The sequence below is a fragment of the Panulirus ornatus genome, chromosome 21 (assembly GCF_036320965.1).
Source record: "Panulirus ornatus isolate Po-2019 chromosome 21, ASM3632096v1, whole genome shotgun sequence".
Taxonomy (NCBI): domain Eukaryota; kingdom Metazoa; phylum Arthropoda; class Malacostraca; order Decapoda; family Palinuridae; genus Panulirus; species Panulirus ornatus.
Genome location: NC_092244.1, coordinates 28,255,028 through 28,268,719, shown reverse-complemented (window position 1 = coordinate 28,268,719; position 13,692 = coordinate 28,255,028). Strand labels below are relative to the sequence as shown.

The window sequence follows — 13,692 nt, the reverse complement described above, 5'->3', positions numbered from 1 at the left end:
GAGGGCAAGGAATAGAGTGAATTGGAGCGATGTGGTATACCGGGGTTGACGTGCTGTCAGTGGATTGAAGCAAGGCATGTGAAGCGTCTGGGGTAAACCATGGAAAGCTGTGTAGGTATGTATATTTGCGTGTGTGGACGTATGTATATACATGTGTATGGGGGGGGGGGCCATTTCTTTCGTCTGTTTCCTTGCGCTACCTCGCAAACGCGGGAGACAGCTACAAAGTATAATAAATAAAATATAAATATATATATATATATATATATATATATATATATATATATATATATATATATATATATATATCTTTTCTTTTTTTTTAAACTATCCACCATTTCTCGCATTAGCGAGGTAGCGTTAAGAACATCCGCCATTTCTCGCATTAGCGAGGTAGCGTTAAGAACAGAGGACTGGGCCTTTGTGGATTATCCTCACCTGGCCCCCTCTGTTCCTTCTTTTAGAAAATTAAAAAAAAAGAAAAAAAAAAAGAGAGGGGAGGATTTCCAGCCTCCCGCTCCCTCCCCTTTTAGTCGCCTTCTACGACACTCAGGAATACGTGGGAAGTATTCTTCATCCCCTATCCCCAGGGATAACATATATATATATATATATATATATATATATATATATATAATCTCGGAAAGCAAAACTGGGTATGTTTGAAGGAATGGTGGTTCCAACAATGTTATATGGCTGCAAGGCATGGGGTATGGATAGAGTTGTGCGCAGGATGGTCGATGTGCTGGAATTGAGATGTTTGTGGACAATATGTGGTGTGAGGTGGTTTGATCGAGTAAGTAATAACAGGATAAGAGATGTGTGGTAATAAAAAGAGTGTGGTTGAAAGATCAGAAGTGAGTGTTTTCAAATGGTTTGGTCACATGGAGAGAATGAGTGAGGAAAGATTGACCAAGAAGATATATGTGTCAGAGGTGGAGGGAACGAGGAGAAGTGGGAGACCAAATTGGAGGCGGAAAGATGGAGTGAAAAAGATTTTGAGTGATCAGGGCCTGAACATGCAGGAGGGTGAAAGGCGTGCAAGGAATAGAGTGAATTGGAACGATGTGGTATACCGGGGTTGAAGAGCTGTCAATGGATTGAACCAGGGCATGTGAAGCATCTGGGGTAAACCATGGAAAGTTCTGTGGGGCCTGGATGTGGAAAGGGAGCTGTGGTTTCGGTGCATTATTACATAACAGCTAGAGACTGAGTGAACGAATGAGGCCTTTGTTGTCTTTTCCTAGCACTACCTCGCGCACATGAGGAGGGAGGGGGTTGTTATTTCATGTGTGGCGGGGTGGCGATGGGAATGAATAAAGGCAGACAGTATGAATTATGTACACGTGTATAAATGTATAAGTCTGTGTGTGTATATATATATGTGTATAGGTTGAGATGTATAGGTATGTATATTTGTGTGTGTGGACATGTATGTATATGCATGTGTATGTGGGTGGGTTGGGCTATTCTTTCGTCTGTTTCCTTGCGCTACCTCACTAACACGGAAGACAGCAACAAAGCAAAATAAATTAAATATATATATGTATATATGGAAAGATGGAGTGAAAAGGATTTTGTGTGATCGGGGCCTGAACATGCAGGAGGGTGAAAGGAGGGCAAGGAATAGAGTGAATTGGAGCGATGTGGTATACAGGGGTTGACGTGCTGTCAGTGGATTGAATCAAGGCATGTGAAGCGTCTGGGGTAAACCATGGAAGGCTGTGTAGGTATGTATATTTGCGTGTGTGGACGTGTGTATGTACATGTGTATGGGGGGGGGTTGGGCCATTTCTTTCGTCTGTTTCCTTGCGCTACCTCGCAAACGCGGGAGACAGCGACAAAGTATAAAAAAAAAAAAAAAAAAAAAAAAAAAAAAATATATATATATATATATATATATATATATATATATATACATACATACATACATACATATGTATATATATTTCTTTCATCTTTCATACTATTCGCCATTTCCCGCCTCAGCGAGGTAGCGTTAAGAACAGAGGACTGGGCCTCTGAGGAAACATCCTCAACCGGCCCCCTACTCTGTTCCTTCCTTTGGAAAATTGAAAAAAAAAAAGAGGGGAAGATTTCCAGCCCCCCGCTCCCTTCCCTTTTAGTCGCCTTCTACGACACGCAGGGAATACGTGGGAAGTATTCTTTCTCCCCTATCCCCCGGGATAATAAATATATATATATATACTTATATATACTTATATATACTTATATATATATATATATATATATATATATATATATATATATATATATATATACTTATATATATATATATATACTTAGAAAAGCAAATGGATTTGTATGTAGCATTTATGGATCTGGAGAAGGCATATGATAGAGTTGATAGAGATGCTCTGTGGAAGGTATTAAGAATATATGGTGTGGGAGGCAAGTTGTTAGAAGCAGTGAAAAGTTTTTATCGAGGATGTAAGGCATGTGTACGTGTAGGAAGAGAGGAAAGTGATTGGTTCTCAGTGAATGTAGGTTTGCGGCAGGGGTGTGTGATGTCTCCATGGTTGTTTAATTTGTTTATGGATGGGGTTGTTAGGGAGGTAAATGCAAGAGTCTTGGAAAGAGGGGCAAGTATGAAGTCTGTTGGGGATGAGAGAGCTTGGGAAGTGAGTCAGTTGTTGTTCGCTGATGATACAGCGCTGGTGGCGGATTCATGTGAGAAACTGCAGAAGCTGGTGACGGAGTTTGGTAAAGTGTGTGGAAGAAGAAAGTTAAGAGTAAATGTGAATAAGAGCAAGGTTATTAGGTACAGTAGGGTTGAGGGTCAAGTCAATTGGGAGGTGAGTTTGAATGGAGAAAAACTGGAGGAAGTGAAGTGTTTTAGATATCTGGGAGTGGATCTGTCAGCGGATGGAACCATGGAAGCGGAAGTGGATCATAGGGTGGGGGAGGGGGCGAAAATTTTGGGAGCCTTGAAAAATGTGTGGAAGTCGAGAACATTATCCCGGAAAGCAAAAATGGGTATGTTTGAAGGAATAGTAGTTCCAACAATGTTGTATGGTTGCGAGGCGTGGGCTATGGATAGAGTTGTGCGCAGGAGGATGGATGTGCTGGAAATGAGATGTTTGAGGACAATGTGTGGTGTGAGGTGGTTTGATCGAGTAAGTAACGTAAGGGTGAGAGAGATGTGTGGAAATAAAAAGAGCGTGGTTGAGAGAGCAGAAGAGGGTGTTTTGAAATGGTTTGGGCACATGGAGAGAATGAGTGAGGAAAGATTGACCAAGAGGATATATGTGTCGGAGGTGGAGGGAACGAGGAGAAGAGGGAGACCAAATTGGAGGTGGAAAGATGGAGTGAAGAGGATTTTGTGTGATCGGGGCCTGAACATGCAGGAGGGTGAAAGGAGGGCAAGGAATAGAGTGAATTGGAGCGATGTGGTATACAGGGGTTGACGTGCTGTCAGTGGATTGAATCAAGGCATGTGAAGCGTCCGGGGTAAACCATGGAAAGCTGTGTAGGTATGTATATTTGTGTGTGTGGACGTGTGTATGTACATGTGTATGGGGAGGGTTGGGCCATTTCTTTCGTCTGTTTCCTTGCGCTACCTCGCAAACGCGGGAGACAGCGACAAAGTATAAAAAAAAAAAAAAAAAAAAAATATATATATATATTATCCCTGGGGATAGGGGATTAAGAATACTTCCCACGTATTCCCTGCGTGTCGTAGAAGGCGACTAAAAGGGGAGGGAGCGGGGGGCTGGAAATCCTCCCCTCTCGTTTTTTTTTTTAATTTTCCAAAAGAAGGAACAGAGAATTGGGCCAGGTGAGGGTATTCCCTCAAAGACCCAGTCCTCTGTTCTTAATGCTACCTCGCTTACGCAGGAAATGGCGAAGTTTAAAAGAAAAAGAACATATATATATATATATATATATATATATATATATAGAGCAATAAAATGTCAGCAAGTATTAAGGCTGTACTATCGATAACAGTTGGTGTCACCCAACCTCTGAATGTGTATAAGTCTAGGGACATGGCCCTTAATGGCAAGCTGGTGAACTAAACAAGCTTTAGCACTTTTGTTACTTTTATTAAATTTTCCAAACACTATAACTGCCAAATGAAATCAATGACATGTAAAGCTAGACCTGAGATGAAGTTTCCTAAAATCTTACTTTTCACATATGTACTAAATTTACATATACTATCAACAAGGAACAGTAAACATTAAATACTGTCAACAAATGTGCAATGCAGTCCACCATGCTGAGCAGGTCACTGAATTTGTGTTTACCACAGTAGTGAAGCTGACACGCTCAACGTCATTTAAGTCTACCCCAGGTTATGAAGACGTTTCCCCCTTACAGCCACGTAATGACGGCAGAAGGTCCGAGTGCTATGAGAGCAAGAGCAGAGTGTTCATGGAGAGAAGGGGACTGAGTGCTCTCAGAGCACGGGCCAAGGTACTTCCAAACCACGCGCTACCCTCAGCCACTGATGCCTGGCTGGATCATGCCTCGTGGAACCCCTCACAACTACATGTAATATAACGTTAACAAAACCCACCGGTCACTATGGCAAGCTAGATTTCCAGTGTTATTTAGAATATCCATCACTCCAGAGCAAACCTGACTCAATATATCTACTGAAAACTTCTAATTTCAAAAAATAACCAAACACGAAAAGCACAATGTCTACCACTACGTCAAGAAAACCTTACTTCCTAAACCTTTAATCCATAACAAAACAGTCAAATTACCCTACCGTATTCTGAATGGCATACCTTCATATTAGGATTCAGCGGAGATGATCAAAACTGGCAGAAGGATGGAAATTTACTTTACGGCTCTACAGTCCCCACATCGAGTCTGCGCGCAACACGAGGAAAGGACGCTGAGCAACGGGTGCGGATATATATAATGTTTCTGTCTCTCATGATTAATGTCGATTTTTTAGGATTTTGATGTTCTAGAATTTAATAGAAATATTCCAAAATTTATGTGCTCATTGTTACTAAGACAGTACTAACACAGATTAAATGCAACATAATATTTCTGCAGGCTCTGATTATGGCGCCAGATGTATGATCATTCATACCACAGCAACGAACTTCCACAAGTAATCAAACTAATTTTCTTATACATTCTCAGGATTTGATGAAGACCAGTGAATTTGGTTTCGTGTAGTAATTTAAGTTGATAATAGAAATGTATCAGCTAAATCTAACTACGAAATCAAACGAACCACAAACTATAGCGAATACGTTACACAAACTCTAAAGATGACTTGATAAACCCCAAAAAGAATTGTTAAAGCAAAGTCCAATCACCCCCTAATCAGTTATTTTTCCATATATCTGTTATTCTTTTCTAACCATCCTCATTAATTGAAACATCTGAAGCGTTCATCCTAACATACATAGTCGTTCAATTATATGAAGCAATATATGGCAATAACGGAGTTATGTTTGGTTAATAGGAATCAATTTGCCGCTGGTCCCGACATGAGCACAATAGTTGGATTCTCAACATATAATTAATGTACTCCCGTATATTTTTGAGCTTGATACTTTTACAATGCAAACTAGTCTACCGGACGGACCCCACACTTTCTGAAGCTCGCTAGAAGTAAATTCAAAGAAAGTTAAATGAGGCCAGGCCCGCTATCAATCAATATAATCAGTTCGCAGCTGCGATAGCGTTGCTGAAAAATAAGGGAAAACGCCATTTCTTCAATATGCAGGATATTAACAAAATTGAATTGTATCATCTGATAAACTTATGAGGATGGTATCATATCTCGTTAGTAACTTCTTTTTTTTTCTCAACATGCACAGAACTTGGGTGGGCATAAATTGACATACAAATTGCTGTATAAAACCTACTTTACGTTAAGATGATCACTTATCAATGGTATAACATCCACAATATGAATTTTGTTTTAATATTTCGAATGAATCCCAAATTCAAAATGACTAAAATTGTACTATCATATTATTTCTGATGAGTAACGTACGAACAACGACTTAATACGTGAAATATGTACAAAAAATGACATACATTGTAGATCAGGCTAAGTTTATTGTAACCAGATATATAGTCTCTGAAATATCTTGTAAGTGAATACTGACTTCAACCTGTCATCTTTCAGGTAAAACCTGTTAGTTACATCACATGAAAACGATACCTCAGCAAGAGTTACGTAACGTGGGACTATAGGGTGAGGTGAACTCTGTAACCATGAAAGTACATGTTTGTAATATCTTGTGTGCCATACTGTAGAGGATGTTACAATAGATATAAGCCCCCTTAACTGATAACCTATGAATGCATTGTTGATAAATTTTAAAGAGCATTTGTCATACAGGGTGTATATATATATATATATATATATATATATATATATATATATATATATATATATATATATATATATATATATATATATATATATATATATATATATATATAATATATATATATATATATATATATATATATATATATATATATGTATATATATATATATATATATATATATATATATATATATATATATATATATATATATATATATATATATATCAAACACATTCAACAAACCTTCAAAATACCCACTCCATCTCCTTCTCACATCACCACTACTTGTTATCACCTCCCCATTTGCTCCCTTCACTGAAGTTCCCATTTGCTCCCTTGTCTTACGCACTTTATTTACCTCCTTCCAGAACATCGTTTTATTCTCCCTAAAATTTAATGATACTCTCTCACCCCAACTCTCATTTGCCCTTTTTTTCACCTCGTGCACCTTTCTCTTGACCTCCTGTCTCTTTCTTTTATACATCTCCCACTCAATTGCATTTTTCCCTGCAAAAATCGTCCAAATGCCTCTCTCTTCTCTTTCACTAATACTCTTACTTCTTCATCCCACCACTCACTACCCTTTCTAATCAACCCACCTCCAACTCTTCTCATGCCACAAGCATCTTTTGCGCAATGTGTTTGATGATAGAGTGGCAGATATAGGGTGTTTTCGTCGAGGTGGTGTGCAAAGTGAGAGGGTTAGGGAAAATGATTTGGTAAACAGAGAAGAGGTAGTGAAAGCTTTGCGGAAGATGAAAGCCGGCAAGGCAGCAGGTTTGGATGGTATTGCAGTGGAATTTATTAAAAAAGGGGGTGACTGTATTGTTGACTGGTTGGTAAGGTTATTTAATGTATGTATGACTCATGGTAAGGTGCCTGAGGATTAGCGGAATGCGTGCATAGTGCCATTGTACAAAGGCAAAGGAGATAAGAGTGAGTGCTCAAATTACAGAGGTATAAGTTTGTTGAGTATTCCTGGTAAATTATATGGGAGGGTATTGATTGAGAGGGTGAAGGCGTGTATAGAGCATCAGATTGGGGAAGAGCAGTGTGCTTTCAGAAGTGGTAGAGGATGTGTGGATCAGGTGTTTGCTTTGAAGAATGTATGTGAGAAATACTTAGATAAGCAAATGGATTTGTATGTAGCATTTATGGATCTGGAGAAGGCATATGATAGAGTTGATAGAGATGCTCTGTGGAAGGTATTAAGAATATATGGTGTGGGAGGCAAGTTGTTAGAAGCAGTGAAAAGTTTTTATCGAGGATGTAAGGCATGTGTACGTGTAGGAAGAGAGGAAAGTGACTGGTTCTCAGTGAATGTAGGTTTGCGGCAGGGGTGTGTGATGTCTCCATGGTTGTTTAATTTGTTTATGGATGTGGTTGTTAGGGAGGTAAATGCAAGAGTTTTGGAAAGAGGGACAAGTATGAAGTCTGTTGGGGATGAGAGAGCTTGGGAAGTGAGTCAGTTGTTGTTCGCTGATGATACAGCGCTGGTGGCTGATTCATATGAGAAACTGCAGAAGCTGGTGACTGAGTTTGGTAAAGTGTGTGGAAGAAGAAAGTTAAGAGTAAATGTGAATAAGAGCAAGGTTATTAGGTACAGTAGGGTTGAGGGTCAAGTCAATTGGGAGGTGAGTTTGAATGGAGAAAAACTGGAGGAAGTGAAGTGTTTTAGATATCTGGGAGTGGATCTGGCAGCGGATGGTACCATGGAAGCGGAAGTGGATCATAGGGTGGGGGAGGGGGCGAAAATTCTGGGGGCCTTGAAGAATGTGTGGAAGTCAAGAACATTATCTCGGAAAGCAAAAATGGGTATGTTTGAAGGAATAGTGGTTCCAACAATGTTGTATGGTTGCGAGGCGTGGGCTATGGATAGAGTTGTGCGCAGGAGGATGGATGTGCTGGAAATGAGATGTTTGAGGACAATGTGTGGTGTGAGGTGGTTTGATCAAGTGAGTAACGTAAGGGTAAGAGAGATGTGTGGAAATAAAAAGAGCATGGTTGAGAGAGCAGAAGAGGGTGTTTTGAAGTGGTTTGGGCACCATGGAAGTGGAAGTGAGTCATAGGGTTGGGGAGGGGGGGGAAAAAGTTCTGGGAGTGTTGAAGAATAAGTGGAAGTCGAAAACATTATCTCGGAAAGCAAAAATGGGTATGTTTGAAGGAATAGTGGTAAAGTCTGGGGTTGGTGAGAGGACAATACTCCTGAAAGAAGGGTTGTAGGATTATATGATAGAGTGTAAGACAGTAAACCCTAGATTGCTATGGGTAAAAAATGTGGATGGAGAAGAGATGGGTGATCTTTAGTGCCTATGCACCCGGGCATGAGAAGAAAGATCATGAGAGGCAAGTGTTTTGGGAGCAGCTGACTGAGTGTGCTAGCAGTTTTGATGCACGAGACAGGGTTATAGTGATGGGTGATTTGGAAGGGAAAGTTAGTAACATGGCAGTTGCGGGAATAATTGGTGTACATGAGATGTTCAGTGTCATAAATGGAAATGGTGAAGAGCTTAGCTTGTAGATTTGTGTGCTGAAAAAGGACTGGTGATTGGGAATACCTGGTTCAAAAAGAGAGATATACATAAGCATACGTATGTAAGTAGGGAAGGAGTAGCACTACTCCTGAAATAGGAGTGATGGGAGTATGTGACAGAGTGTAAGAAAGTAAACTCTAGATTGATATGGGTAAAACTGAAGGTGGATAGAGAGAGATGTGTTATTATTGGTGCATATGCACAGAGTGTAAGAAAGTAAACTCTAGATTGATATGGGTAAAACTGAAGGTGGATAGAGAGAGATGTGTTATTATTGGTGCATATGCACCTGGGCATGAGAAGAAAAATCATGTGAGGCAAGTGTTTTGGGAGCAGCTGAATGAGTGTGTTAGTAGTTTTGATGCACAAGACCAGGTTATAGTGATGGGTGATTTGAGTGCAAAGGTGAGAATCTGGCAGTTGAGGGAATAATTTGTGTACATGGGGTGTTCAGTGTTGTAAATGGAAATGGTGAAGAGCTTGTAGATTTAGGTGCTGAAAAAGGACTGGTGATTGGGAATACCTGTTTTGAAAAGAGAGATATACATAAGTATACATATGTAAGTAGGAGAGATGGCCAGAGAGCGTTATTTGATTACGTGTTAATTGACAGGCGCAGGAAAGAGAGTTTTGGATGTTAATGTGCTGAGAGGTGCAATAGGAGGGATGTCTGATCATTATCTTGTAGAGGCAAAGGTGAAGATTTGTAGAGATTTTCAGAAAAGAAGAGAGAATGTTGGGGTGAAGAGGGTGGTGAGAGAAAGTGAGCTTGGGAAGGAGACTTGTGTAAGGAAGTACCAGGAGAATGAGTACAGAATGGAAAAATGTAAGAACAAAGATATAAGGGGAGTGGGGGAGGAATGGGATGTATTTAGGGAAGCAGTGATGGCTTGCGCAAAAGATGCTTGGAGCATGAGAAGCGTGGGAGGTGGGCATATTAGAAAAGGTAGTGAGTGGTGGGATGAAGAAGTAAGATTATTAGTGAAAGAGAAGAGAGAGGCATTTGGATGATTTTTGCAGGGAAATAATGCAAATGACTGCGCGATGTATAAAAGAAAGAGGCAGGAGGTCAAGAGAAAGGTGCAAGAGGTGAAAAAGAGGGCAAAGGAGAGTTGGGGTGAGAGAGTATCATTAAATTTTAGGGAGAATAAAAAGATGTTCTGGAAGGAGGTAAATAAAGTGCGTAAGACAAGGGAGCAAATGGGAACTTCAGTGAAGGGCGCAAATGGGGAGGTGATAACAAGTAGTGGTGATGTGAGAAGGAGATGGAGTGAGTATTTTGAAGGTTTGTTGAATGTGTTTGATGATAGAGTGGCAGATATAGGGTGTTTTGGTCGAGGTGGTGTGCAAAGTGAGAGGGTTAGGGAAAATGATTTGGTAAACAGAGAAGAGGTAATAAAAGCTTTGCGGAAGATGAAAGCCGGCAAGGCAGCAGGTTTGGATGGCATTGCAGTGGAATTTATTAAAAAAGGGGGTGACTGTATTGTTGACTGGTTGGTAAGGTTATTTAATGTATGTATGACTCATGGTGAGGTGCCTGAAGATTGGCGGAATGCGTGCATAGTGCCATTGTACAAAGGCAAAGGGGATAAGAGTGAGTGCTCAAATTACAGAGGTATAAGTTTGTTGAGTATTCCTGGTAAATTATATGGGAGGGTATTGATTGAGAAGGTGAAGACCTGTACAGAGCATCAGATTGGGGAAGAGCAGTGTGGTTTCAGAAGTGGTAGAGGATGTGTGGATCAGGTGTTTGCTTTGAAGAATATATGTGAGAAATACTTAGAAAAGCAAATGGATTTGTATGTAGCATTTATGGATCTGGAGAAGGCATATGATAAGAGTTGATAGAGATGCTCTGTGGAAGGTATTAAGAATATATGGTGTGGGAGGCAAGTTGTTAGAAGCAGTGAAAAGTTTTTATCGAGGATGTAAGGCATGTGTGCGTGTAGGAAGAGAGGAAAGTGATTGGTTCTCAGTGAATTTAGGTTTGCAGCAGGGGTGTGTCTTGTCTCCATGGTTGTTTAATTTGTTTATGGATGGGGTTGTTAGGGAGGTGAATGCAAGAGTTTTGAAAAGAGGGGCAAGTATGAAGTCTGTTGTGGATGAGAGAGCTTGGGAAGTGAGTCAGTTGTTGTTCGCTGATGATACAAGGCTGGTGGCTGATTCATGTGAGAAACTGCAGAAGCTGGTGACTGAGTTTGGTAAAGTGTGTGAAAGAAGAAAGTTAAGAGTAAATGTGAATAAGTGCAAGGTTATTAGGTACAGTAGGGTTGAGGGTCAAGTCAATTGGGAGGTAAGTTTGAATGGAGAAAAACTGGAGGAAGTAAAGTGTTTTAGATATCTGGGAGTGGATCTGGCAGCGGATGGAACCATGGAAGCGGAAGTGAATCATAGGGTGGGGGAGGGGGCGAAAATCCTGGGAGCCTTGAAGAACGTGTGGAAGTCGAGAACATTATCTCGGAAAGCAAAAATGGCTATGTTTCAAGGAATAGTGGTTCCAACAATGTTGTATGGTTGCGAGGCGTGGGCTATGGATAGAGTTGTGCGCAGGAGGGTGGATGTGCTGGAAATGAGATGTTTGAGGACAATGTGTGGTGTGAGGTGGTTTGATCGAGTAAGTAATGTAAGGGTAAGAGAGATGTGTGGAAATAAAAAGAGCATGGTTGAGAAAGCAGAAGAGGGTGTTTTGAAATGGTTTGGGCACATGGAGAGAATGAATGAGGAAAGATTGACCAAGAGGATATATGTGTCGGAGGTGGAGGGAACGAGGAGAAGTGGGAGACCAAATTGGAGGTGGAAAGATGGAGTGAAAAAGATTTTGTGTGATCGGGGCCTGAACATGCAGGAGGGTGAAAGGAGGGCAAGGAATAATAGAGTGAATTGGATCGATGTGGTATACCGGGGTTGACGTGCTGTCAGTGGATTGAATCAGGGTATGTGAAGCGTCTGGGGTAAACCATGGAAAGTTGTGTGGGGCCTGGATGTGGAAAGGGAACTGTGGTTTCGGGCATTATTGCGTGACAGCTGGAGACTGAGTGTGAACGAATGGGGCCTTTGTTGTCTTTTCTTAGTGCTACCTCGCACACATGAGGGGGGAGGGGGATGGTATTCCATGTGTGGCGAGGTGGCGATGGGAATGAATAGGGGTAGACAGTGTGAATTGTGTGCATGGGTATATAAGTATGTGTCTGTGTGTGTATATATATGTGTACATTGAGATGTATAGGTATGTATATTTGCGTGTGTGGGCGTGTGTGTGTGTACATTGTGTACGGGGGTGGGTTGGGCCATTTCTTTCGTCTGTTTCCTTGCGCTACCTCGCAAACACGGGAGACAGCGACAAAGCAAAATAAAAAAAAAATATATATGGATCTGGAGAAGACATATGATAGAGTTGATAGAGATGCTCTGTGGAAGATATTAAGAGTATATGGTTCAGGAGGTAAGTTGCTAGAAGCAGTGAAAAGTTTTTATCGAGGATGTAAGGCATGTGTATGAGTGGTAAGAGAGGAAAGTGATTGGTTCCCGGTGAATGTCGGTTTGCGGCAAGGGTGCGTGATGTCTCCATGGTTGTTCAATTTGTTTATGGATGGAGTTTTTAGGGAGGTGAATGCAAGAGTTTTGGAGAGATGGGCAAGTATGCAGTCTGTTGTGGATGAGGGGGCTTAGGAAGTGAGTGAGTTGTTGTTCACTGATGATACAGTGCTCAAGGCTGATTCGGATGAGAAAATGCAGAAGTTGGTGACTGAGTTTGTTAAAGTGTGTGAAAGAAGAAAGTTGAGAGTAAATGTTAATAATAATAAGAGCAAAGTTATTAGGTTCAGACTGCATACTTGCCCCTCTCTTCAAAACTCTTGCATTCACCTCCCTAACCACCCCATCCACAAACAAATTAAACAACCATGGAGACATTATACATGGAAATGAAGCACAATAAGTTCCCAAGTGCACTTTCATGTAATGATCACATCATCAGGGGAGATAAGGAAAGAAATATAAGTGTCAGTTGATATAAAGTGAAGAGATGAAGCTAGATCACCATTTGGTAAACAAGTGTCTACCCAAATGTTGGTCGGGTGCGTTCAAGTCTGGGAAGATGCATATCATAAAATTTAACATGTGGACAAGAAAAGGAACTTCTTATAAATCTTGTCAACAATAAAGCTATCACATTTGTATAGACCTTCACTAATATTAATGTTACAATTCTTCATCTGTTTAATATAAGAATATTCGATGATATTTCTTGTGGTACAAGAGTTAGAGTTAATAACTGACATGGCTTTACTCCAGTCAATACAGTGATCATAATTTTTAACATGATTGAACAAGGCATTTGATTTTTGTCCTCTTCTTATACTATATTTATGTCGCTTAATTCCAACAGAAGGATCCTTACCTTCATATAACTTATCACCCTTACCAGTCTGCCCAACATAAAACTTATAGTTTTTACTTGGTACTCTATAAATCACCCTGCAGAACTTTCTGGTAAGTTCCTGATTAATACATTCTTTATGGTATCATTGTTGCTGAAGACAACATTTACATTAAAGGATTTAAACAAAATGGGAAGTAAAATTATTACTAAAAGGGAGAACTAAATGGTTCTTGGTGTCAAGGGGAGGTTTGGGTTTAACTACATAAAATGATTTCTTTGCCAGCATAAGAGATTTATGAATGTAAGATCTAGGATACTTTAACTTAGATCCAATAAAACATATCTTCTCAAACTCATCATCAATAAATTCTGGACTGCATATGCATAATGCCCTAAGGAACATAAGACTGGAATGATGATCATTTAAATTTGTCTTGTTGA

The 13,692-nt window shown here is 40.2% G+C and overlaps 1 protein-coding gene across 1 annotated transcript in view; it reads right to left on the bottom strand.

Moving 5' to 3' along the window:
* LOC139756433 (uncharacterized) overlaps positions 1-4,917 on the bottom strand; it is a 106,753-nt gene extending 101,836 nt beyond the window's left edge. The window contains exon 1 of the mRNA XM_071675872.1: positions 4,761-4,917. Within this exon, the coding sequence (XP_071531973.1) occupies positions 4,761-4,766 (6 nt within the window). The 5' untranslated portion in view covers positions 4,767-4,917. The remainder of the gene's footprint in view (positions 1-4,760) is intronic.
* Between the last annotated feature and the right edge of the window lie 8,775 nt (positions 4,918-13,692).